General features: G+C 40.4%; 1 protein-coding gene across 2 annotated transcripts; it reads right to left on the bottom strand.

Annotated features, from left to right (window-relative positions):
* Positions 1 to 74: 74 nt before the first annotated feature.
* Positions 75 to 24,085, bottom strand: Snx27 (sorting nexin 27). Of its 2 annotated transcripts, none has more exons than XM_076322571.1 (7): positions 23,496 to 24,085; positions 6,362 to 6,499; positions 5,976 to 6,200; positions 5,548 to 5,858; positions 5,238 to 5,476; positions 4,218 to 4,499; positions 75 to 3,833 (listed from the first exon to the last, which is right to left on the bottom strand). In XM_076322571.1, the coding sequence occupies exons 1-7, from the start codon at positions 23,822 to 23,824 to the stop codon at positions 3,765 to 3,767; spliced, it is 1,593 nt and encodes a 530-aa protein (XP_076178686.1). In that variant the 5' UTR covers positions 23,825 to 24,085; the 3' UTR covers positions 75 to 3,764. The 2 variants fall into 2 exon arrangements, with proteins under 2 accessions (XP_076178686.1, XP_076178695.1); XM_076322580.1 differs by lacking the exon at positions 23,496 to 24,085 and adding an exon at positions 6,567 to 7,833.
* Positions 24,086 to 25,711: the final 1,626 nt, after the last annotated feature.

The raw sequence follows: 25,711 nt of genomic DNA, 5'->3' as shown, positions 1-25,711 counted from the left end.
GATTAATTCTCTCCTCTTCTCTCCCTCACTTTCGCCTTTTACGGACACGGAATAGAGAAATAAGATGCAACCTGTTGGCTACGTTCTCTGTATTTCTTTTTATTTTTCCCCCGACATTGAATAAGATGATTCGAAAACAAATCGAATAATACCGCCGCTAATCCGAAATACCAGTTTTACAGCAAACGTCGCGAACTGATATGAGATGATAAACTGGAGCATTTGTTATTACAGGCTACGAGTATACATAATAGTTTTAATTAACCTCTACGGTGTTAACTGTAATGATATGGTCTTACTATAACAATAATTAAATTATACTACCTAATTCGTCATTCCAATTAGACAGACTTATTTAACCTTGTTAATTAATGAAGTAATTAATAATTAATCGTCCTATTCACCCGATTCCGGAATTCGTTAACAAAGGTGAGGGAGAATGAAATTTTTCATCCGGTATCGGCGCTCATACATCACTATTCGATACAAAAATACTATCGAGCGGTAATAAATAATCGGTGATTCGCGCAACGATCGAATCGTATGCCTGATTTTCCAACGGGGGCTCAATAAATACACACCGCGCAAATAAATACGCGCCAACAGCAAACGCCTGTAAAATTCATCGAACCAAAAATTTCCCATCGCTTGGACGTAATTCTTTTCCACGATTCGCGCTAATTCCGTTCGAAAATATTCTACACACCATCAATACATATTTAACGTTTCTATAACTTATATATATAACTTTCATATATATATGTATGCATGTATATAACATACTTATATATATATATATATGTTATATGTGTGTCAGTGTATATAACTTATACATATGTAATACCCATATAACTTATACATATGTAACTTTTATATATATATATATATAACTTATATTTATAATTTTTATATATAACTTATACATATACATATACGTATACATACATACATACATACATATATGTATATAACTTCGTCAAAAATATTACTGCCGCGTACGCGTATCTACTCCAACGCTTCACCAACTTCGCGAGACACTCGGCGTCGAATTAATTATGTAATTACTTCATCGATTAATGAAATAATACATCACAAAAAGTCATGAAAATCTTACGGCTGTTTCTTTCTTGCAAACGACGCGACCTTCGGCTAGAACATATCCGTGGTATTTTAATACTTGTTCGATACTTCGCGTGCATTGATTTTGCCCGGATGCAAACTCAGGAACACCAAGAGACTAATACAACTGTCACTTTCTATGGGTAAATGGGTTTGTTTTCTCTCTTTTTTTTTCTTTTCTTTTCTTTCTTTTTTTATTTTTATTTTTTTTCTTTTTATTTTTCGAATCTTCCACCATTGCCTCGAAGTGATCCTCGATGTGTGAACACCAGACGCCAACAAAAGGGGACAAGCGAACGTTATCTCGGTACATCGTATCGGCGAAGTGACAAACCATCCTTCAACACTTAAACCTAGGCGGTATTCGAACCGTCGTAAATACGATTTTATTTTCCAAACCTCGAGCAACCGAAGGTCTACCTCTAAATTCGTTCGTATTTTCAACGTGTGCGAACATCTCGACGATAGCTCACGGATCGTTTTTTTTTTCCCACAAGTATCCACGACAGAATTATTCACAGAAGAAGAAACGGGCGTTCGTTATCGCTTGTCGGATCCGCTACGAAAATAACAACAACCTCTGCGTACAGACACTTATGTATATCACTCGCGTTGCATCGTTGTTTCGTTTCGAGTGTGTTCGAGATTCTCGTTATTTTCAGCAGCCTTCCCTATCAACGCTAGAACCAACAACGGTGAACGTTACTATTTTTATCGGTTCGCGTACGTGTCTTAAAACGAGAAGAACAAATTACAATAATTTACGAGTACCATCGGTTGTCCATTTCGACAATTGTAGACAAATTGATATTGTGAACAAAGACGCGAATAAATTTTAAAAATATGTTTCAAACAAGTGAAATTTACACATTTGGTAGTTCTAGCGTTAATCTAACCCTTAACGTTTATTATCGTGTCGTCATCCTCGTACGCCATTCGGCCACCGCTGTCTCGATACTCTCGCGCGCGATTCATTCCGAATAAAGTTTAAAAACATTAACGATAGTTATACACTCTATCCCTATAATTATTATCTGCCGAGGCTTCACTCGTTGCTGGACGAGCGAATCGTTTGGAACGAGCGACTCGAAGTCGCGAAGCCATCGGAAATGTAACGATGGTGGTGATGGTGATGGTGATGACAGGGGGAGGGAATAAAAATTAAAAAAAAGAAGAAGAAGAAGAAGAAGAAGAAGCTTAAATAAAACGAGAAGAAACCTTGTAATAAATGCGGAAGTAGTATCGTTCCGAAGGATTCGCTGCTTCGACCCGTAAACCACGATGAGCAGGCCAAGATACTTTAAAAGTTCATCGGTACTCTCACCGATATTAAAGACGCTAAAATTATTCATTCCTTTTATATATATATATATATATATATTTATATATTTATATATTCATTTCATTTCTTATTATCAGCATCTCCCTCAACAGTGTCACTGAGTATTTTTTTATTTATTACTTTTCCCTCGTCGTTATGGCGTTCCTCAACGGTGTTTTCAATCAACGAAGTTCTGTCTTCGAGTCTCACGTTCGAAGGATCTTAACGCTCTCCTCCTCCTTCCTGATCCGTTCATCGCGAGTTTATTTTCACGTGTCAATACACGACGTAATCGTCCATTGCTCGCCGATGGAAAAATTTGCACGATGGCGGAGCAGCGCGTTAACGTTTCGACCGAGCACGGTTCCACGTACGTCTCGTTTTAAATCGGATCGAGAACAATTCACCGTTTCTATCATTTTCTCTGCCTCTGTACGATAGTAAAAATATAGCTTCGGAATAAAGTAATAATACCTGCTATCCCTCGAGAATCTCTGTCACGCGTACGTCACGCGTGAGAAGAACAGACTCCGCGCGTAACGCGTAGACGAAACTGAACAACGCGCGAAACGTCGTCGACGAATCGCGCGGAGGAATCGGCGTGAATGGAAAGCAACGGCTTAAACTATATCGTTAATACTTCTTGCTTAAGTTCGTTCAATCGTACGGATTCAACGAACGAATGTATGCGATATCTATTAGGCTAGTAGAGAGGAACGTCTCGTAATTCAACGATTCTCTTTTCTCGAGAACGGATTACACGCTACGCGTAACGAGCGATAGGCCAAAGGATAGATTCGTCTATAGGTTGTCGGTGTTCGGCGCAATATTGCAACATCTTACCCTGGAGTCTAACGCGTGATACTCTTATGTCTTTTAATGACTCGTGGATTAAGTTAAAGTACCATGGATCTTCTTATGGTAGAAACGTTATCAGCTAGAGACGCGATGATGCTTCTAACCCGCGACTGGTGTACGATTGTTTCGTTCATCTGCTGTCGTACGTCTCTTCCCGATGGAAAGAGGGCATCGTCGTTTTCCCAACCTTGTGACGGCCAGGGTCGGTGACGTTTCCGGTGGAAGTGTACGGAACGGTGCACCCGTCGCGAATCAATTTTCATCGACACGAGACACGTTTGCGAAGCTGATTCAAGCGAGAGACTGATATGATTAAGTGTCCTTAGTGATCTTTGCGGTCGCCTTAAAAAAGTAATTCTAATCGAAACAGTTCTGGCTACAAAGACAGACAAGTGAAACGTTCGATGAAACGGTACGGTATCCCTCGTATTATGCACCAAACACATTTTTAACGCCGGACGTTACGTCATTCGCCTGGATCGTCCCACTTTGCTTCCTCGGCTATTCGATCGAAACAGTCCGACAGGAACGTGTACTGAGAACAGAACGTAGATCGTTCGAGCGTAAATAGCGCGCAAAATAGTACGGTGTAAATTGTTTCCAATGGACAAAAAACGAAATGGATAACGTAAACAACGTATCATCGTTTGGAATTGACTAATTATTCGCTATCGTGGGGAAACGTCGATACTTAAACATCGGGTACGTTGTACGAGGTGAGCGGTAAATTGGCGTTCCGAGTGACTCTTTTATTTTTTATTTTTCAGATAACACAGACGGTGTTCTCTCCTCGTTGATGTCCTCTCGAGATGGAACGCAAGAGAGTCGTTCGGGACGCTTGTTTACATCGACTCGCTCTCCGTACGGACACGTCCCTTGGAAACAATTTTTCACCAAGGATTTGGGAATAGACACTTACGTAAGGTGTGAAGACCTTGAGCCAACGCGGCGGACGATTGTCCTGACGCGTGTACTGGAAACAGAATGCCATTCCTTCCTCGTCCACCTCCCAACGGGTAATGATATTCCATTGAAAATCAACCACCTGAGATTCTAGGGTGCCATCCTCCTTCGCCGCGTACAGCTTGAACGCAGCCACTCCCACGGCGGCGACGACGTGCCCTTCCTTCCTCGAATCGCACGCGCAGTGAGGGAACACGATATCGCCATAACCGCACAGTTCCTTCGCCAGCTTTAGGTACTGAAAGTATACGACAAGTATAGATTAGTTGAGTGCTTATCGATGGAAAGAACAACCGATCTTAGAGACAGCAATCTCGTTCTTGGAGTTTCTTAACCCTCGCTGTGTCAAGCTTGGGTCTTTTCGGACCCGGAGAGATTCTCGTTCAATCATACCATTCGTACCACTTTGCGTAAAAATAAAAAATTGTACGATAGAATAATAGAATCGTCAAATCTACAAGTAGGTTAGACAGCTGACTATCGATCGACCAAACAACTGATCTTAGATGGAGTTTCTTAACCCTCGCTGTACCAAACCTGGGTCTTTTCGGACCAGGAGAGACTCTCGTTCAATCATACCAGCAAAAATAATCGTCAGATCTACAAGTAGATTACACAGAAGACTATCGATCGACCAAACCGATTCAATCATACCAGTAAAAATAATCTTCAGATCTACAAGTAGATTACACAGATGACTATCGATCGACCAAACAACCGATCTAAGATAGAGTTTCTTAACCCTCGCTGTACCAAACCTGGGTCTTTCCAAACCCGGAGAGACCTTCGTTCGATTACATCGTTGGTACCAGTTCCCGTAGAAACGGGTAAACGTACAACAAAACAATAGAATCTTTGTTAAAAACATTTGCGCAAAGTGACAAGTCCGTTCGGATCCAGAACGTGCAGTATCATCAGTGGTCGTCCACCCGTCGGTATCGCGGTTGTGGTTACATAACCGTGACGGTTCTCGCACCTCGTGTTTCCTCGAGGCGTCCTGCAAAGCCTTCAGTTGGTACAATCGTTCACCGGCGGTGATGTGACCCCTGTTGACTTCGTCGACGGTCTGCCAGAAGATCCAAGTTAACGCTTGCTCGCCGAGCGGTCTATTTACATTGAAGAGCCACCTCCTTATCGCGAGACAGGTCGCGCTGGCGGTCGAGTAATTCTGAATGTACAAAGTGTGTGGGTGCTCGTGGGGTTGAAGTTTCCGTTCTGCGAGTAAACAGAGAAACAAAGCTCAACGACGTTGCACCAACGTGGACCTTGTACCGCGTGCAACCTACCGAAATTGTACTCGACGATCTCGAAGAGATAAAAGTAATTCGCCGTTTCCGCGTCCAAGCCGACGCAACTGCAAACCGCGTCGTACACGTCCTTCACGAAAGCTGCCTTGGCAACCGTGACGGTGACAACCTCGCGATCCGGTAGGAGAACTTTCAGATCCACCGCAGGTCCTTGATCTCCGTCCTCCTCGAGCCGATCGGTCAAGAAATCTTGCATCGCGTCGCTCTCGGCGATCACGCGCACCGCGCAGACCTTCTCCAGGTATTGCTCCAATCCGCGTCTCCTCGCGTCGAGTTGCTGCTCGCTCAATCTGGAATGGTAGAAACTGGACGGTTAACGGGGGAGGGGCCGGTGAAACGCGTTCGGGACCTCGTTGAAAGCGACAACCGCTGCATATGGATCGAGCGGGAAAGTAAACGGTACGTACTGGAATGGCCATTTGCCCGGCAGTTTCGGGAAGTTGAACCCGATGAACTCCTTCTTGAGGGCGACGTGCAACGCGGCGAACTCACGGTACCGCCTCGAGCACAAGTGTCTACCAGCCATGTGGACATTGAAGACTATGTAGTGCTCGTGTTTCCTCTCCCGCACATGATAGTCAGGTACGCTGATAGGCAAGGAGCGTTTCTCGCTGTAGTCCACCGACGCGTAACTAGGAGAAAATCTACATGTAGAAACTCGCTGGTGTGTACATGCTACGCTCTCTCTAAAACCGTGAGCTTCGTTGTCGCGTGAACGCAATACGGTAACCAAATCCTTCGTACAACGATCGATCGATTCGTGTACACGTAAGAAAGTCCTGTGTCCCCGTACCTGAGGTCTTCGAACGGTTCCAATCTTTCCGCTTCCTGCGGCGTGACGGAGATAACGGTCAGCGTTAGAACGTCGCCCCCGGACTTGATCAAGTCGACCACCTGCTTGTGGGTAGCTCCCTCGACGTTCACGTTGTTCCTGCAATAGACAGCTGGAGTTTATCCAAACGAACGTTCCCGTGGTGATTCACGCCCGATCCGTTTACCCGACGGTGATCGCCTTCAGAGGCGAATCCAGGCTCGCGTCGCGACGTCCACGATTTTCCAGCCACTCGCATTGCACCGCGGTCACGTAACACGACAACATCGTTGCAATCAGTTCGCGAGATGATTCGACGCGGATCGAGTGTCTCGAGGTACGCTCGGACCCGCACTGAACACCGACGAGAACGAGAAGAGAGGAAATGTCCACTTAGCGTTCTATTTCACCCCAACCGGTGAGAGGAACAGGTTGCCAACCTTCCGCGAGTTCCGAGCGTGAAAGGACGAGCGTTGTTATTGGTTCGCGAAACGGAGGCACGACGACGACTAAATTCGAACATCTGTGCTGCTCTAAGCGTACCACTGTTCGAGCACTTTATACTTTTGCCTATCAGCGTTTTCGAGACTTCTTCGTTATCGTTGATTACGGGGAGGGAAGGAACGGGGTTGGCCGGATAGAACGCGACGCTTTTTCGAGACTATCGGCCAACCTCTCGACAAGCTGAATCAACACGTTATCGTTTGTTGATACTCTACCGATTCTTATTCCAGACTTCATTTTTTCTTTTTTTTCTTTTTTTCTTCTTTCTCTCCCTCCAGTTCGGCTCGCGTTCAATCTAGTCGCGAGCGACACAGATCCCGAGGTGGCTCGCGATACCGCGATTGCAACTCGACGGGAAATTCAACGCCTCGTACTCGTTCGCGGGGGGTCTTGAGAACGTTTCCTCGGGGCACGTCGCGGTTTTTGTCTTTCGCATAATGGGACCAGGCGGTTACGTGGACGTTTCGATGAAGTTTTCGGTTAGGTGATTACAACTCGATGGAAAAGGAAAATTATTCTTTTCAATTGTATTTAACCAGGTTTTGGGATCTTTGTTCGAAGTGTGTAAGTACTTCTTCTTTTGCATGTTGTAGGACGAGAACGGTTGATATTTTGGGTAAAGGAATAAATTTTGATGAATTTTTAGGGATTTGGAAAGTTTTCTTTAGGTGTGTGTTTTACTTATTTTTTTATTTGGATACTGTGGAACGAGGCGTTAAAGTTGTCGTTTTGAAGAAGTGAATAAATTTTTGGAGTCTTGGAATGTTTATTCTAGGTGAATATTGTACTTCTTTTTTTGGTTGGCGTGGATCTTTTTGAAATTGAGATTATAACAAGTAAATAAATTTTGATGAATTATGGAAGTCTTGGAAACGTTTCCTCTGAGTGTATATTGAACTTATTTTTTATTTTGGATACCGTGAAACCAAAGCGTTAAAGTTGTCGTTTTGAAGAAGTGAATAAATTTTGGGTGTCTTGGAATGTTTATTCTAGGTGTATATTGTACTTCTTTTTTTGGTTAGTGTGGATCTTTTTGAAATTGAGATTTTAAACAAATAAATAAATTTTGATGAATTTTTGGGGTCTTGGAAAGTTTCCTCTAGGTGTATATTGTACTTCTTCTTTTAGATATCGTTAAGTTGACAGTTTAAATAAATAGACAAATTTTGTGCGATTGTAACTTGATTAAAAGTTCTTCTTTTTGACTAACTTTCGTAGATTTTTTAAGTTTCCTTCATCCCACTTCTTATTTTGATGAAACGAAGTTAAAGTCGATATTTTGACAAATATTTGCACATAAATAAATAGATCAATTTTGTGTGATTCTAACTTAATAACAAATTCTTCTTTTTGAAAACTTTCGAAGATTTTTAAAAGTTTCTTTTATCCCACTTCTTACTTTGATGGAACATCGACATTATGAGGAATTTTTAGACACGATAAAGAAAAATTCTCTGTTTCGATTGATTTTTAGGTGTCTCAAATTTTTTCGGCGCACATTACACTTCTTGCTCACGATATCTCGAAACAAAGCTTCCAAGATAACATTTCGTCGAATTTTTGGATACGGAGATAGTACAGATAAATAGATAGATAGATAGCATCTCGAGAAAAATTCTTTGTTTCGATCAATTATCAAGAGTCTCCAAAAGATTCTTCGGAGCTCCCATGTTTCTTGTTTTGGCGGTAAAACCCATAAAACGAAAAGTTAAAATCGCCATTTTATCAAATGTATTATATACAGTCATCCTCAAATGTATTATATACGGTCATTTGAAAGAGAATTCTTTCAAAATCATCTCTTTGATTACTTCTGGATATCTTCGAAAGTTTCCTCGAAGCACACTGGACTCTTATTTTCAATACCATGAAATCGATCATTACACCATTTTAACGAATTTTTCAACATCTCAATTGCCACTTTTTCAAAAATTTACAGTTTCGGTAAATTTTCGAAGGATCTTCGAAAGTTTCCTCGAAGCATACTGGACTTTTTATTTCCAATACCATGCAATCGCCCATTATACTGTTTTGACAATTTTTCGACATCTCGATCGCAACTCGCTCGAAAATTTACAGTTTCGGTAAATTTTCGAAGGATCTTCGAAAGTTTCCTCGAAGCACACTGGACTTTTTATTTCCAATACCATGCAATCGCCCATTATACTGTTTTGACGAATTTTTCGACATCTCGATCGCAACTCGCTCGGAAATTTACAGTTTCGGTAAATTTTCGAAGGATCTTCGAAAGTTTCCTCAAAGCAAACTAGACTTCTTATTTTCAGTACCATGCAATCGACCATTGCACCGTTTTGACGAATTTTTCGACATCTCGATCGGAGGATCTTCGAAAGTTTCCTCGAAGCACACTAGACTTTTTATTTTCAATACTATGCAATCGACCATTGCACTGTTTTGACAATTTTTCGACAACTCGATCGCAACTCGTTCGAAAATTTACCGAAACTGTAAAGTTTCTTCGAAGCACACTGGATTTCTTATTTTCCATACCATACAATTGACCATATACAATGTTTTGACGAATTTTTCGACATCTCGATCGCAACTAGTAACGCGAGTACACTCGAGGAAACTTTCTTGATCCTTGAAAAATTTACCGAAACTGTAAATTTTCGAAAGTTTCTTCGAAGCACACTGAATTTCTTATTTTCCATACCATGCAATCGACCATATACAGTGTTTTGACGAATTTTTCGACATCTCGATCGCAACTAGTAACGCGAGTACACGCGAGGAAATTTTCTCGATCCTTGAAAAATTTACCGAAACTGTAAATTTTCGAAGGATCTTCGAAAGTTTCCTCGGGTGTACCCGCGTTACTCGCCGGAACGAAGCGTCGAAGTTGATATTCCCGGCACCGTGGAATGTTGTTACCGCTCTCAAGGATCTTTTTGGAATTCAAGCAGTGCTTTCGGATGGAAATAAAAGTGAACGCGCCGAGCGTCTACTAGTTCGGTAAGCGTGTGCACGCCGAGGAACAAAGAACAACTCTGGAGAATCCGCGTCGAATGAATTCGAATTTCTGTCTAACGAAACTCGCCAATTACCGGCCACGGTGGAACCGATTCTACTTGTTTGCGTTCAATTTCCGTTTAATCCAACGCGGACAAAAGATTCCTTTCTTCGCGACTTTTCCCGCAAGTTTCCGGCGCGTTCGCGCGACAATCGAACTATTTTTAAACGAGAGCTCCTATTTTTACGGTTAACCCTTTTCTAGGTTCTTTGCGTTCGGCCTGAATGACTATCGATGCAATGGAAAATCGTTCCGCCCGCCCGCCCCTCGAACCGTGCGCCTACAACGATTCGATTTCGCAAACCGTAACGAAATCGAGCGAAAGAAAGAAACACCGTACGACTGCTGTCGATCGAAAACAGAAATGAAATGGTCGGGAACGAATGAAACGTCGTCGATCGAGGAAATTCTACGAATCCGGGTGACCGAGACTCGATTTCGGTGGACACGAATTCGATCGTACAGTGGCCGCGAGAACGAGGGCAATCGACGAATTTGCATTTCTGTATTCCTTTTATCGGGTGGTTGGACGAGTACCGAGTCTTGTTGGGAATAATTGTTTTTTCGAATCGGTGGGGGTCCAAGGTTGGAAAATTAATTCGTGTAAGAGTATAAGGAAATAGATGGAAAAATTAATTTAGTTTTGGAAAAATTGAGAAGTTGGAGATTCTGGAAAAATTGAGAAGTTAGAGATTCTGGAAAAATTGAGAATCTGGTTTTTGGAAAAATTGAGATGTTAGAGATGTTGAAAGATTGATTTTCTAAAAGAAAGACTATACAAAAGTTAATCTGTCTATGGAAAATAATTATAAAAAGTTAGAGAAGTTAGAAGAGAAGCTTGGTGAAAAAATAAATTACAAAGAAATTGATGGAAAAAGTAATCTACTTTTGGAAAAATTGAGAAGTTAGAGGTTCTGGAAAAATTGAGAATCTGGTTTTTGGAAAAATTGAGATGTTAGAGAAGTTGAAAGATTGATTTTCTAAAAGAAAGACTATACAAAAGTTAATCTGTCTGTGGAAAATAATTATAAAAAGTTAGAGAAATTAGAAGAGACGCTTGCTGAAAAAATAGATTACAAAAAATTTATGGAAAAATTAATTTTACTTTGAAAAAATTGAGAAGTTAGAAAAGTTGGAAGACTGATTTTCTAAAAGAAAGACTACACAAAAGTCAATTTATCTGTGGAAAATAATTATAAAAAGTTAGAGAAGTTAGAAGAGAAGCTTGGTGAAAAAATAAATTACAAAGAAATTGATGGAAAAAGTAATCCACTTTTGGAAAAATTGAGAAGTTAGAAAAGTTGGAAGACTAATTTTCTAAAAGATCGACTAGAAAAAAGTCGATGGAAAAATCAATCTATTTATGTAAAAAAATTAACTTTTATTATTATTATTATTACTTTATTTACAAGCTGGTAAATCCTTTCAAATCTTACAAGTACAATACGTATAATCCAGAGAAAGAAACATTACAAGGTACCAGACTTGGTAACAGACACGAATTTGTGAGAGTAAAAAACAAAATTTGTATAAAAATCGATTCGAGATCGGTATCTCGATCCCGATATTGTTCGTTCTTACGATCGAAAGTTGTTCGACACATTACACGTTTATCTTTCGAATCGATCCGATTTCGATCGACAAAATCGATTCGCGACAAAATCTAACGACGAAAGATCGCCGAACGAAATCGATCTACCGCTGTGACAATCGATTCGCGACAGAATCGATCGACCTACCTCTGTCGAAAATCGATTCGCGACGAAATCAATCGACGAAAGATCGATAGAAAAAATCGACCCGATCGTTGCGAAAAAATATTTCGAAAAATCGTTCTCGAGATCTATATCCCCGCATGTGGAAAAATCTTTGAAAAATCCCGGTTAACGCGTCAAAATTAATCGATCTACTGCTGTGAAAATCGATTCACGACGAAATCAATCGAGGAAGGTGTCACGGGACCGTATCGGATCACGAAACAAAAATGATACAGTCTTAAATAACAGAAACAAAAATAATACAGTCTTAAACAACAGAAACAAAAATAATACAGTCTTAAATAACAGAAACAAAAATAATACAGTCTTAAATAACAGAAACAAAAATAATACAGTCTTAAATAACAGAAACAAAAATAATACAGTCTTAAACAACAGAAACAAAAATAATACAGTCTTAAATAACAGAAACAAAAATAATACAGTCTTAAATAACAGAAACAAAAATAATACAGTCTTAAATAACAGAAACAGAAATAATACAGTCTTAATAAAACGACTTTAAAGTCGTTTCACTGGCGTACTTTAACTCACGATTCGCGAATGCAAATATTGAAATAATAGTATCTTGACTTATTTCCTACTCCGTAGAAATAGGAGATGATCACCGAAAGTTACTATTTAGCGAACGTCTCTGTAAAGAGTTACCGTTTAACGAAAGTCTCAGTAGAGAGTTACCGTTTGCCGAATATCTCCGTAGAGAATATACTAGAGTAATTACCGAATATCTCCGTAGAGAATATACTAGAATAATTACCGAATATCTCCATAGAGAATATACTAGCGTGATAATAGGTAAGAGTACGCGACGGGTGACGAACAACGATTTAGACTCGAGTAAGCTGGCACCATGAATGAATCTTTATTCGGTGGATGGTGGTTTATATACGTGGGTTTTGATTATCGGTGATCCTGGTGTTTGAGTTACGTGTCGGTGTTATTGGAGTGCTTGGTGATCCTCGCAAAGGATCGATAGAAAAAATCAATCCGAGGGTTGTGAGAAAATCTTTCGAAAAATCGTCCTCGAGATCCATATGCTCGCATGTGGAAAAATTCCGGTTAACGCGACAAAATTAATCCATCTACCGCTGTGAAAATTGATTTGCGACGAAATCAATCGACGAAGGATCGATTGAAAAAATCGACCCGAATATTGCGAAAAAATCTTTCGAAAAATCGTTCTCGAGATCCACTTGCTCGCACGTGGAAACATTTTTGAAAAACCCGGTTAACACGTCGCAACAAAATCAATCAACAAGGGATCTCTAGAAAAATTCGACCCAGTCGTTTCGAAGAAATCTTTCGAAAAATCGTCCTCCAGATCCACATTTCCGCACGTAGAAAAATTTTTGAAAAATCCGATTAACGCGTCGCGACAAAATCAATCGATCTACCGCTGTGAAAATTAATTTGCAACGAAATCAATCGACGAAGGATCGATAGAAAAAGTCGACCCGAGCGTTGCGAAAAAATCTTTCGAAAAATCGTCCTCGAGATCTACATGCCCACACGTGGAAAAATATTTGAAAAACCCGGTTAACACGTCGCGACAAAATCAATAAACCAAGCATCGCTAGAAAAAACCGTCCCAATCGTTTCAAAAAAATCTTTCGAAAAATCGCCCTCAAGATCCACATCCCCGCACGTGAAAAATCTTTGGAAAAACCCGATCGACGCGTCGTGGATCGAATCGAGATAATCATCGAACTCTTCGATCTCTCGCCAGGCTTCCATTGGTTTCCCTCGAAGCGTTAGACGCTCGAGGCCTTAATCGCCATAGTCGCGCGCGTAATTGAAGAGAAAGCTCGCGGCGGCGGATCGCAATAAATTCGCTGAATGAACGTTAACGCATCTCGGTGCGTCAAGATCGATCGCTCGCAGACAGAAAAATCATCGGACGTAATAACAGCCTTTACGGGACGTTTGTTCTTCCGTTTTCTCGTTTACGAACCAACTTAATACCCTCTCAAATCATTAGTCCCGTATCGACCTTATCGTCGCGTATCTTCGCGAGATACTCGAGTCAAATACGAGGCAAACACGTGTTACATTATTCTCTCTTTCTTTTTTTTTCCTTTGTTTTTTCAAATCGGTGAGAAAAAATTCATTTTCTCCCCTCGGGGAAATAACTTCTCGACGAGCTCGAAAAATGGAGTTACCCTCTCGAGGAAAATCGTCTCGCGGCGCGTGCTCGAACGTGGAACCATTGCAAGCACGACGCACGACAAATATCGTTTTTGCTTCTCGAAATATGTATCCGTATAGCAACGCAAACACGGCGTTCCATCGGGGTTCGATACTATTTGCGACATGCTCGACTACGTAGCATAGAAAAGAGGTCACGTACATTTATCTGGATGCCGTGTGTATTTACATTTATCGATAGTCTATCGACGTGTCCGGCCAATAGGCGCGGAGCGATCTGTTATTCGCGACGACGAGCTACCTGTTAATAAATCCTCGAGCTCGATGAAATTTACCGAGGTGTTTTCCAAACGGAAGTTCCGTTTCGAGAACGAGGAATGGAGAAGAGAAATCCAGGAAAAAATTTCCAAAAATTCCCAATTCTTTCGTACGAGTCTGTTTTTCTTTTTTGTTGGCTTTTCTGTTTGTCCAAATATTAGAGATGGTCAATTAAACGTTGAAACGGTTCGCGATTCCATCGATGATCAGAGATGACCAATCCTCCTCGATTAGAGAGACCTCGAGCCGATATTCGCTGCGAAACTTTTGCCCCAGAACTCTCTTATGTCACGGTGAAAGTGATAATTGCGCGCGCGTAGTTTCCGCGAGCGGTGTGTATTAACTGCGCAACGATGTATCGAGATCGGCTCGATTCGAACGTTAACTTAACGTCGGGCAATCGTCGTCAATTATGCAACGTTCTGTCGCCAATTTGCTGACCTTCTGTTAGGAGACATCGATAAAATCAAATTCCCCGCGCCCGATAACGCGCGTACACATTCGCGATTTTAAAAATACTCGATCCGTCGAACTTCCTCGCCTATGCATCTGGTCGAACGATCTATTAAAATGTAAACAAATTATCGTTAGAGGCCGATACAAATTTTTAAGGCTCCTGGCTTTACGAGCTTGGCAGTCCAATGGATGAATTCGATGTATTAGAATGTAAATAAATTATCAAAAAAAGTCAATACAGATTTTTAAGACTCCTAGCTTTATAAGCTTGGTAATCCAATGGATGAATTCGATGTATTGAAATGTAAACGAAAAAAAATCGTTACAAATTTTTAAGATTCCTAGATTTTTAAGTTTGGTAATCCAATGGCTAAATTTAATCTATTAGAATGTAAATAAATTATCGAAAAAAATCGATACAAATTTTTAAGATTCCTAGATTTTTAAGTTTGGTAATCCAATGGCTAAATTTAATCTATTAGAATGTAAATAAATTATCGAAAAAAATCGATACAAATTTTTAAGATTCCTAGATTTGTAAGTTTGGTAATCCAATGGCTAAATTTAATTTATTACAATGTAAACAAATTATAGAAAGAAGTCGATACAAATTTTTAAGATTCCTAGATTTGTAAGTTTGGTAATCCAATGGCTAAATTTAATCTATTAGAATGTAAACAAATTAACGAAAAAGACCAATATAAATTTTTAAGATTCTTAGATTTGTAAGTTTAGTAATCTAATGGCTAAATTTAATCTATTAGAATGTAAACAAATTATAGAAAAAAAGTCAATACAAATTTTTAAAGTTCCTAGCTTTATAAGCTTGATAATCCAATGGCTAAATTTAATCTATTAGAATGTAAACAAATTAACGAAAAAGGCCAATAAAAATGTTTAAGATTCCTAGATTTGTAAGTTTGGTAATCCAATAGCTAAATTTATTCTATTAGAATGTAAACAAATTACAGAAAGAAGTCAATACAAATTTTTAAAGTTCCTAGCTTTATAAGCTTGATAATCCAATGGCTAAATTCGATCTACTAAAACGTAAACAAATGATCAAAAAAAGCCAACATACCTTCTTAAACTTTCCCGTTCAATAGCTAATAAGTATCTTAAATTTTAAACCTTAATCGCAGAATTGTAAGAAATTACCTATTCTTACTAAAAATTATAAACGGTTCAATCCTCGATTCGATTCCCTTGCTCCATTAATTTCCAAGTTACTTTCAAATCGTTAAGATTCGTTCACACGCTTCTTCCCGACAGATACATAACTCGTATATCCTCCATGAACGCTATTAATCGTGTATGGTACATTTCGATAATCACTCGAACGGTACTCGGTTTCTCCACATCGTTAATCTCGTTTAAGGAATCTTATTTATAATTTATTTCCAATATGTATATTTCTCATCGCGGTTATTTTCCAAACTGCTCCTCCGGTGTGTACCAGTTTCCTTTGGACACTAATTGGAATTTTACACCTGTTCGAATGAATAAATAAATTCCTCGAGACGTTCGGCACCGTGCCTCGCGAAGAACCAACGACTCGACTTCACAAAAGACCACGAGAGACAATGTCCGCGCGAACCGCGTGATTCTACTCTATTCATTCGTATAATTACACGACCGATCCAACGAGATTAGACCAGCTGCGAGTGTTAGTGCTAATTACAGCTGTAAATCGTGCAGGTGAACCGGTAGCGAGAGCGATACCACGAGTTTCCACCGAGTCCGAGAAACCGTTTCTTCGACTATTCCTCGAGTTCGAGTTCAACACTGTGGATTAAGTACCTTGGAATATCGGTATTGTTTCTCTTTCTTTCTAACCGATCCATCGTCGATTCCACCATAACCGTTCAACTCTAATCGATACCATAACAAGCGAAACAGTGACCAATCGTGATTAACACTGGAATTATCGACGTTGAACGTGTATTCCTGTTTTGTACCGGACCATATAGGTATTCTTGGAGTAACACGTGGAAAGGGCAAATTAATTTGTGAATTAATCACTAACTTGTGAGTTGGTTGTTCATTTCGATAATTGTCCACGAATACTGTAGGCAAAGATACAGTTAATGATTGAGTAAGTTTGAAATGAAGTTTGAAACGAGTGGAATTCATTCTTCTGATAGTTCTGGTATCAAAGGGGTATTCTTATCTAGGATTTTATTCAATTGTTTTCTTTCTTTATTGCTTCCTCTTAAAGTATACGTCGTCGAAAATGTGTTTGCGGAAGGATTTGTTCGAATTGGTAATGTTTACGAAGTTACAGCCGTTTAATGAGCACAATTGACAGTTACGGAGGATTGAGAAGTAAAATATTAAACGCGTTTTTCGCAAAATCTCGTTTCTCGAATCAGTGTGCACGATATCTCGAATATACTTCAACGATTAAATTCAAATTTGCTGAGAACCTTCATCAGACCTGCCGTTATCGCACGAATCACGGTTTCTAACAAATGTTTATTCTTTTGTATTTTTCTTAAGCTGTTACTGACTGAAAGAAACAAAGGAAACGATATTTAAACTTCAAAGCGTCGCCATTTCTTTAATTATCAAGATTTCTCATTTCTTGTGGTTCACACCATAGCCACATTCGTACGAAACAACGTTCTATTTTGTTCGTTTGTTTCAGATTGAAGGAACAGTCGGAATATTGCACACCAGCGAAACACTTTTCGTTTGGAATACTTTTTTCAGCCGAACAGAGTTCGTGTAACTTTTATTATTTTTGATTTGGAAAAATAATTTTCTATAATTTTATATCATTTAGAAAAATAATTTTGCATAGTTGTATAGTTTAGAAAAATAATTTTGCATAATTGTATAGTTTAGAAAAATAATTTTGTATATTTGTATAGTTTAGAAAAATAATTTTGTATAATTGTACAGTATAGAAAAATAATTTTGTATAATTGTATAGTTTAGAAAAATAATTTTGTATATTTGTATAGTTTAGAAAAATAATTTTGTATATTTGTATAGTTTAGAAAAATAATTTTACATAGTTGTATAGTTTAGAAAAATAATTTTGTACAGTTCACGTGTTAGTAAACATATGCATCGTGTACTCAAATAGTTTTCTTTTCGTAAATCCCGAACAAAGTCGAAATAATCGCATTCTAGACCGGAATACCCCCATAAATCACGATTCGATCGAACGTCGTTTCTGAAACCAACATGGCGCGCCGATGTTTCCGGTGCAATCGCGCGCCAATGGCGTTCAACCCTCGCAGGACGAGCGTGGGTCACTCGAGACCTTACGTTAGTCGTCTTTCGAACATTCAACGAAGCAGTCCATGTATTTCAAAAATATTCCCCTACGTTTATTACAATTACCAACCAACAGCTGCGTAAACGTGCAAGATATTATATTTGTGCAAACAGAAAGAAACGATAACAAATACACTTCAGCGTGTAACGAGTGTAAACGATACATTTGTAATGATCATTGCATTCGCGAAAATATCGCATCGAAAAAACTTTGTGAAAAAATTGTCCAGAAAATTAACCAATATTATTTACTTTCCAAACATACCGAGTCTCCTTTTCTCAACGATAAACCAATTTGTCGCAATAATTTACCAATTTCGCACAATAAACATATATTTTCTCTCTACAACAAACCCATTTATAAAATCGAAGGAAAAAATTACGCTTTAAAATCTATTAACCGTAATTCTGGCGTGGGTCAAAAATGACCCGGTCCCGTTCTCCGACAGTTAACAGTATTCGCGAAAATATCGCATCGAAAAAACTTTGTGTAGAAATTGTCCAGAAAATTAACCAATATTATTTACTTTCCAAACATACCGAGTCTCCTTTCCCCTACGATAAACCAATTTTGTCGCAATAATTTACCAATTTCGCACAATAAACATATATTTTCTCTCTACAATAAACCCAATCGTGAAACGCAAAGAAAAAAAATTACGCTTTGAAATCTATTAATCGTAATTCTGGCGTGGGTCAAAAATGACCCGGCCCCGTTCTCCGAGGTTCAACAGTATTGAATCGTGATCACCACGATTACCTCGATGAAAAATGTTACCCAATTCCCTGAAATCGGAATCTAACCCAATTTCCCTAGCCCCTTCAGTTCAAGGAGCATTGAACGTTCACCGACCGGTAGTATCGCGATTCGAAATTCCATATGGTTACGAACGAAGTTGAATTCCCCGCGTGAGGGTGTACTCGAACGTGTTCCGCGGGCAGAATCCTCCAACGATTCCGTACGAGTCGATTTCGCGAAAGAAAGTAACCTCGCGAAGCGTTCAACGACGACCCCATGCGTAGTATATTATCGTTCGACGATTGGTGGTACGCGACCAATCGGTAATCTTTCGTTACGCGTACAGTACCATCCGGGTACTTTCGAATAAAGGCGGTAAACGTACCGTTTACGAATAATCGTTCGCGTCCATTTCTCGCGAATACGTAATCCCGTGCACGTAGAACGCGCCGTCGATAAAATACTCGTTTCGCTCTAATTTAATATCGTGCCCTTGGCGGGTGGGAAAAAAAAAGTCCATCGGCGAGATTGCCGCGCGTATGTGTAACCACTTGTTAGAAGCCGCACAAGGGAGCAAACCTTTTAGAAACGTCGGTATATGGTAAAAAGTAACCGTTGTCGTAGACGCGGATCGAGATTCTAAGGTCGGCTTTGTTTCCGTCTTGCGTAATTTCGGTTGTGTCTTAATTCGATTAGGCGTACGGGTTTCGTCGCGCACGGTATACACCTGTAATCTGAAAAACCGTGGCGTTGTTCGTTCTCGTCGGTTTCGCTCCGTAACACGGTTCGCTATATTTTTTTTAACCGCGTGCGTCGTTCGATACCGAGTACACGGCCGCGATAAAAATTTCGAAGCGGACGATAACGCGCGCGCGCGCGAAACGCTACGAATCGGTCGCGCGGAACTTAACGTAATTGCGGCATAAATCGGGCCGCGAGGACGTTCCTTTTTTCCCGGTTTAATTATCGTCGCCGGTGCCGAGAATCGTGGTGTTAAAAAGAAGAGAGAGAGAGAGAGAAAAAAAAAAAATTTCCCCGCGGAGACATGCGAGCAATTAACGTCCGATTAGCTCGAGGCGGTTCAACGAAGTACGGTGACCTATTGCGTTCGGCCGAGATAACAAATTGAGTAATTCGCCGTAACGTGTATATTTTTTCCATCCTCTCACCCCCTCTCTCTGTCTCTCTTGGTTCTTTACTATCGTCACGTTGCTTCCCCTCCTCGCAATGCCTCGTCTTCGTACTTTCTAATTTGCATTTTGAGGAACGGTGGAAAAGTTCCGGGGGAAATCGCCAGCGCACAATGCATAGATAAATACCGATCGATCCGGTCACGCCTCGAACACCGTTCGAGTCCTGTTCCACTCGCGCGAGGATTTCCACGGTGAACGATTAAGACCTCGTGTGTGTCCCGTGAATCGTTTTCTCTCGCTCGCCTTCGACGACGCTCCGCGCGAACAACATTAGCAAGCCAAACGAGCCTACGGTACCGTTACTCGATGGACAGAATATAGTTGGCAGGAGCTCGTCTGTGCGTCTTTCTTTCTTTCATTATTTCTGTCTCTCTCCTTTTATCGTTCCGTTGTTCCTCGTTTTTCTTTTCTTTTTTCACCGACCAGCCGCGTAGCTACGCGTCGTCGGTTCGCCGCGATCGTTTGAAATTTAATTATTCGAACTACGAGCGACCACGCGCCCGCACACGGTCGGTTACGATTTAATCGCACGGAACGGTTTCGGCGCTCCGCGAATTGCGTCGATGTATCATGTTTTTAATTACTCCGCCCACTAACCCCGCCCCCTTTCCCCCACCGGGGCGAGTTGATCGGGCGCGCGAGCCGGGCGCCAATTTAAATCGCCAAGCGATACACGCGCCCCGTACCGAACCGTAATTTATTTCCGCGGTACGATCGAGTCGTAACGACACCCGTTACCGACCGAGATCGTTTTCAAACGCATCCTCGCGTCCTCGATCAGCTTCCAGGGTACAATTTAACGCGTCGAACGACAACGGTGTGGTCACTGGTGGCCACCGGTGACCGGCGCAGCCAGAGCTACGACGATTCGCCGAAACGCTCGCGAAACACGAATTGTAACGCTTGAGAACTTTCGAGTAACGTTGGTTTTATTAATAATATTGTAAAATAACAAATACGTCGACAAAAAAATGAATATTTTTACTTTTCACAATTGTGTCAATTTTTGTACTTTTATAAAAATATCGTGGATACTTTTCAATTTTGTACGAATTTCCTGGATATTTCTTACTTTTGTTCAAATATCGCGGATATTTATTACTTTTATGCAAATATCGTGGATATTTATTCATTTTACCCAAATATTATGAATATTTCTTACTTTTATGCAAATATCTTGGATATTTATTAATTTTACCTAAGTATTGTATATATTTCTTAATTTTACATAAATATCATGGATATTTGTTAATTTTATTCAAATATTGTGAATATTCCTTATTTTTATGTAAATATCTTGGATATTTATTAATTTTACCTGAGTATTGTATATATTTCTTATTTTTACATAAATATCATGGATATTTATTAATTTTATTTAAATATTGTGAATATTTCTTACTTTTATGCAAACATCGTGAATATTTATTAATTTTACCCAAATATTGTGTATATCTTAATTTTACAAAAATCTCGTTAACATCCTTAAGTACGAAAAACCAACATGGCGGTCAACGTGTTAATAAATGTATTTATTTCAACAGTGACTGTGGCCCAGCTTGTTCGCAATAGGGAAAACAAAATGTGAGGTTAGGTAAATTGTAGATAATTTTGCGTACGAAATGAAAGTCGATTTCAATGGTTCGAACGATTTATGTGTCCCAATACGCGTGTCATGGTATTTGGACAACCGTCGAGTGGTCTTCCCGGAACCCCACCCACGAAAGTAATAATCTCCATTGCGAGGTCGAAAACGATGGATCATGGTGTGGACCAATTAACGAATAATTACGGGTCGTGTCGGTGCAGATGTCGTTTAGATTATTACATTCTAATCCTTTCGAAGGTACGAATAGAAAGAAAAACCGTTGCGATGTAGTCTGTCTCTCTCTAGCGCGCGATTAACAAGTACCCAGATTAACGAGAAATAAGCGACGCCCGATAAATAATCGATAGAGTTTGATTTACGGCGCATGGGAGTGAACGATTTGTTGTGGCCGTTTATGCTTCGATTAGAGCCAACCGTGAGAAAGAAAAACGATAAAAACGATTCGATGGACGTAGGTACGTTACGAATATCGAACATTGTATAGGCAAGTACGTACAAAGTGTCGCCAAGTTTTTTCCAGTGTAGTATTATTTGTAACGGCGAGAAAACACCGTACGGATCGAAATAATTTTTATTTCTCCTCGCGTGAATTCTGTCCCGTTCAATTTCCTCAGAAACGATTATCTTCCGTGGACGTATAGTTGCGCGTTATTGAAACTATTCGAGACAAATTACGCGTGTAATTACCAATCTGTAAATACAATTAGCATAATAATCGATCGGGGAATAAAGTCGGAGGCCGTTGGAATTGAATTTCTTCCATAACGCTAAAAATCGATAACTCGATTACGAAACACGAGTAATCGAATTCCCTCTCGCAATTCGAATCGATTCTTCGAAATGGTGAAAGGCGCGTTAAAAATCGTGGATCACGTTGAATGGCGTCGCTGATAAGGTAGCTCTTCGTTGGAGAAAACAAAAAAAGAAGAAATTTCGTTGTTGCTTATAAATCGTGGATAAAAAAAAAAATGAAATACCGTAACGTTCTTTATTTGGAAACACGACGCTGCATCGTGTTTCAATCGTTCGTCGTGCTAGGTACGTATTACCAACGAGCGTTTTTAGGATCATTGTTCTCGGCTCAACATCTCCATTTCTGCATCGAACAACCGTCTTTTCCTTCTTTCACGCTCAAAATGACGACCGATTTGCACAAATTTACGAATCTACTTTGTACGAAACTTATTACGCAAACTTCGAGGCACGAATCTCGTTAATTTCTATTATTTCGATTCTGTTTAGTTCTACCATGTTGGTATCACGGTTCGGTCATAAATCGTCCGTGTACAAGATTTATTTAACCGGGTTCCGATGACTCGGTTTTCCATAACCGATACGACCGTGTTCTGGGTTCAACGGTTCAAAATAAAATGCGAAACGCGCGTACCTAGATACATCATCCAGCTACGACCCTCGACGATTCGAGAACATAATTTCGCTGCGAAATCCGGCCAGGATTTCGGATACGTAGATAATCGCGAATAAATACGCGTTTCGCGACACGCAAGGGCGTTATTGTACTCGGTTCACGAGTAATTAATCGCGACCAAAAAACAATATATCGTCGTCGCAAAACGCAAAGCGAAAACACAGAGGGGACGTTAAACGGGTTACGGCGGTACCTTGACAGGTAGAACGCGAACTGTGCCAAGAATCCATCGTTTCTTCCGCGGTAAACAGCACCAAACCGTCTAACCACCCGAATCGATTAAGGCGAGCATCACGCTATCGCGGTGGTGCCGATAAACCTGAGTGCTCGAGAAGAAAAAACCAGCATCTCAGCTGTCGAATATAAGATGACAGCTTTCGCTATATCAGCAGCGTCGAATTTTACGAGCGAGAGAACCGAACCTCGAACGTGTTGCTGAATCTTTCCGCGAACCGACTTTTCCAACCGAGAGATTCCTCCGTTCGAAACTGTGGGAGATGATACCCGTTTGACAGGTAGATACGCACAATGATCGAAACGAGCAGCGAGGAGAGTTCGAAATTTGAAAAAAAAAAAATAAAGAAAAAGAACAACAGAACGCGAACCAGACAAAACGGTGTACTCACACTTCGAGTATTCGATCGCCTTTTCGTACACCGGCCTTCTCGGCGGCACCTCGGGATAACACGGCGCTGACATGCTGAAGCGGCGCGTACAGTTCCCCGTTGATGCTTCTTAGTTGTCCACCCTCGCTGACCTGGCCGCGTACGTTGAACCCGAAACCAGTCTCGGTTTTATAAATGGTGACGCACCTTGGCCCCTGCTCGATCGGATTCGCCTGGCTCACCGGGTGCTGAGGCACGCGTCCGTTGTTGATCATCGTCACGCTCGCGTTCCTCGTTACGTCCTCGTTCGCGGCTGGCAACCGCTGCACCTCCGACTCGCAGTCCGCCATCTTACTCTCTGACCGCCCATTAATGTTCCTCTCGTACGGGGATCCACCACGAGACTGCGCCTGTGTCGAGCTGCGTCGCTTTTCCCTCTCTTCATGTTTCCCCCTCTCCTTGCGTAACGCAGGTTGTCTTACACAAGGTGTCCCCACATTTCTGCTAACATTCGAATAATCCAATTGCTCGAATAACCGAGTATTTCATCCGGTTCGATAAAATTGCTGTCGCGATGTCGCCGGAATTGTGAGTAGGATACGCTCCGAAAGATTATTGACCCACATCACGAACGAGGTATAAGATACGTTCTATAGTTCGTCTATATCCAGACCAACGAATCTATCAGCTACTTTCCTTCTATACTCATCGCAGGGAATCCAGTGGTGACCACCAGAGGTCCACTTTTTGAATCAGCTGTCGAACGTCAAGCAAAGTTCTCGCGACTTTAACGATGAAACAATGACGTCTTGTTATCGTTTTGTAAAATAAATCGTAGCGTTTAAATATCTATAAATCGAGCGATTGGAACGTACGTTGTTCGGCGAGAGTTTAACGATCGTTTCATTCGTGTACCGTGGCGGTGTCAACGTTGAACATCACGAGACGAATGATGCGTTTTGTAATCAAAGATCGACGTATACGCTTGTACATTGCTAAGAGTTTAACGCACTTACGTGTATACATGTATATTTTATTGTTATGCATACTACGAACGATAAGAATGGAAAGTATAGTATTTTTTCAGACGCAGCGAATTGCAGCGCGAACACTCGACGTATCTGCGCATGTGCCGAAGTTTTAATACCGTGGTAAAATAACTGCCAATCGGCACCACTTTAAATATGAAACGTTAGTTCGTTACTCTCTCGTAGCTTGAAACGTTTGCATAATTCTGGTACGTTAAGAGGGATCGAAATAAACGAATTAATGCCATTTATATCTGCAATATATTAAATAATTATTAGATACATTTATGTGCGATAGTCGTTTCGAAGTCATGTCCTCGTATTTACAATTTCTTCTACCCTCCTTAATTTAAATTTCCGTTTTCCGTAACGTCTCAGTACGTCTTCTTTTAAATTTAAAATCAATCACTTAAACGACAAGGATCGCGGGCGTTCAATTCACACATTAAAATATTTCCTTTTTTTTTTTTGATATCGTCCTCGTTACAATTCTTTTATTTTCACTTTACGTCTGCCATTTTCTGTAATATAAAAAGTAATTGTCGATTATTTGTATTACGAATCGGTCCTTCGTGGAGATACGTAACGCGTTGATAAAACTTCAAATTAAAAGAGACGAGCTGCGAAAATAAAATGAATCATCGATAACGACTACAAGCGAAACGCGATAACTTAGCTTTGTTTCGTCAACGGAATGAAAGTAACCGAACGAAGAGCAGAGAGAGAACTGAAAAAAGATGATCCAGAAAATACCGCGTGTTTCGAAATGCGTGGTATTGATTGACGAACGACTCCTCTTTAAAGAAAAGTCCCATTTCGGAAAGGGATCACGCCTCGGATCGGGTTGTACCGCGCATTTCCGAACACTCTGTATAAATTCGTGAATCGTAATACTGTTGAATCGATTACTTTAATCTATCTACCCTCAGCTTTCATTAACGCGTACGGAAAATTATTTTAAAGGTTCTACAGTACACATTATTCGTCCGAATGTCTTACAAAAACTTTGGTACCTGCTCCGGTGGTTTCTTTTCCTGCTTTTTTTTTTTTTATTTTTTTATTATTTTTTTTTTCGTTTACGCACTTTTGTCCACCTACCGTTACACGCCTGAGGATATTACGAGATAGTCACACACAAATTGCTATTAAATCACACGTTACATTCACACTTAATTAGGGACAGAAGTGACGAAAACATCGAATTGGAGT

Source organism: Ptiloglossa arizonensis, chromosome 1, assembly GCF_051014685.1.
Source record: "Ptiloglossa arizonensis isolate GNS036 chromosome 1, iyPtiAriz1_principal, whole genome shotgun sequence".
Taxonomy (NCBI): domain Eukaryota; kingdom Metazoa; phylum Arthropoda; class Insecta; order Hymenoptera; family Colletidae; genus Ptiloglossa; species Ptiloglossa arizonensis.
This window is presented reverse-complemented; position numbering and strand designations above follow the sequence as displayed.

Bases quoted from the DNA above. Each gene is read 5' to 3' on its own strand.
- Snx27 (XM_076322571.1), bottom strand. From the start codon at position 23,824: ATGGCGGACTGCGAGTCGGAGGTGCAGCGGTTGCCAGCCGCGAACGAG. The intron at 6,201-6,361 runs GTACGGGGACAC...ATTTTCTCCTAG, and splicing joins GAACCGTTCGAAGACCTCAG to TTACGCGTCGGTGGACTACA. The intron at 5,477-5,547 runs GTAGGTTGCACG...GTTTACTCGCAG, and splicing joins GATCGTCGAGTACAATTTCG to AACGGAAACTTCAACCCCAC.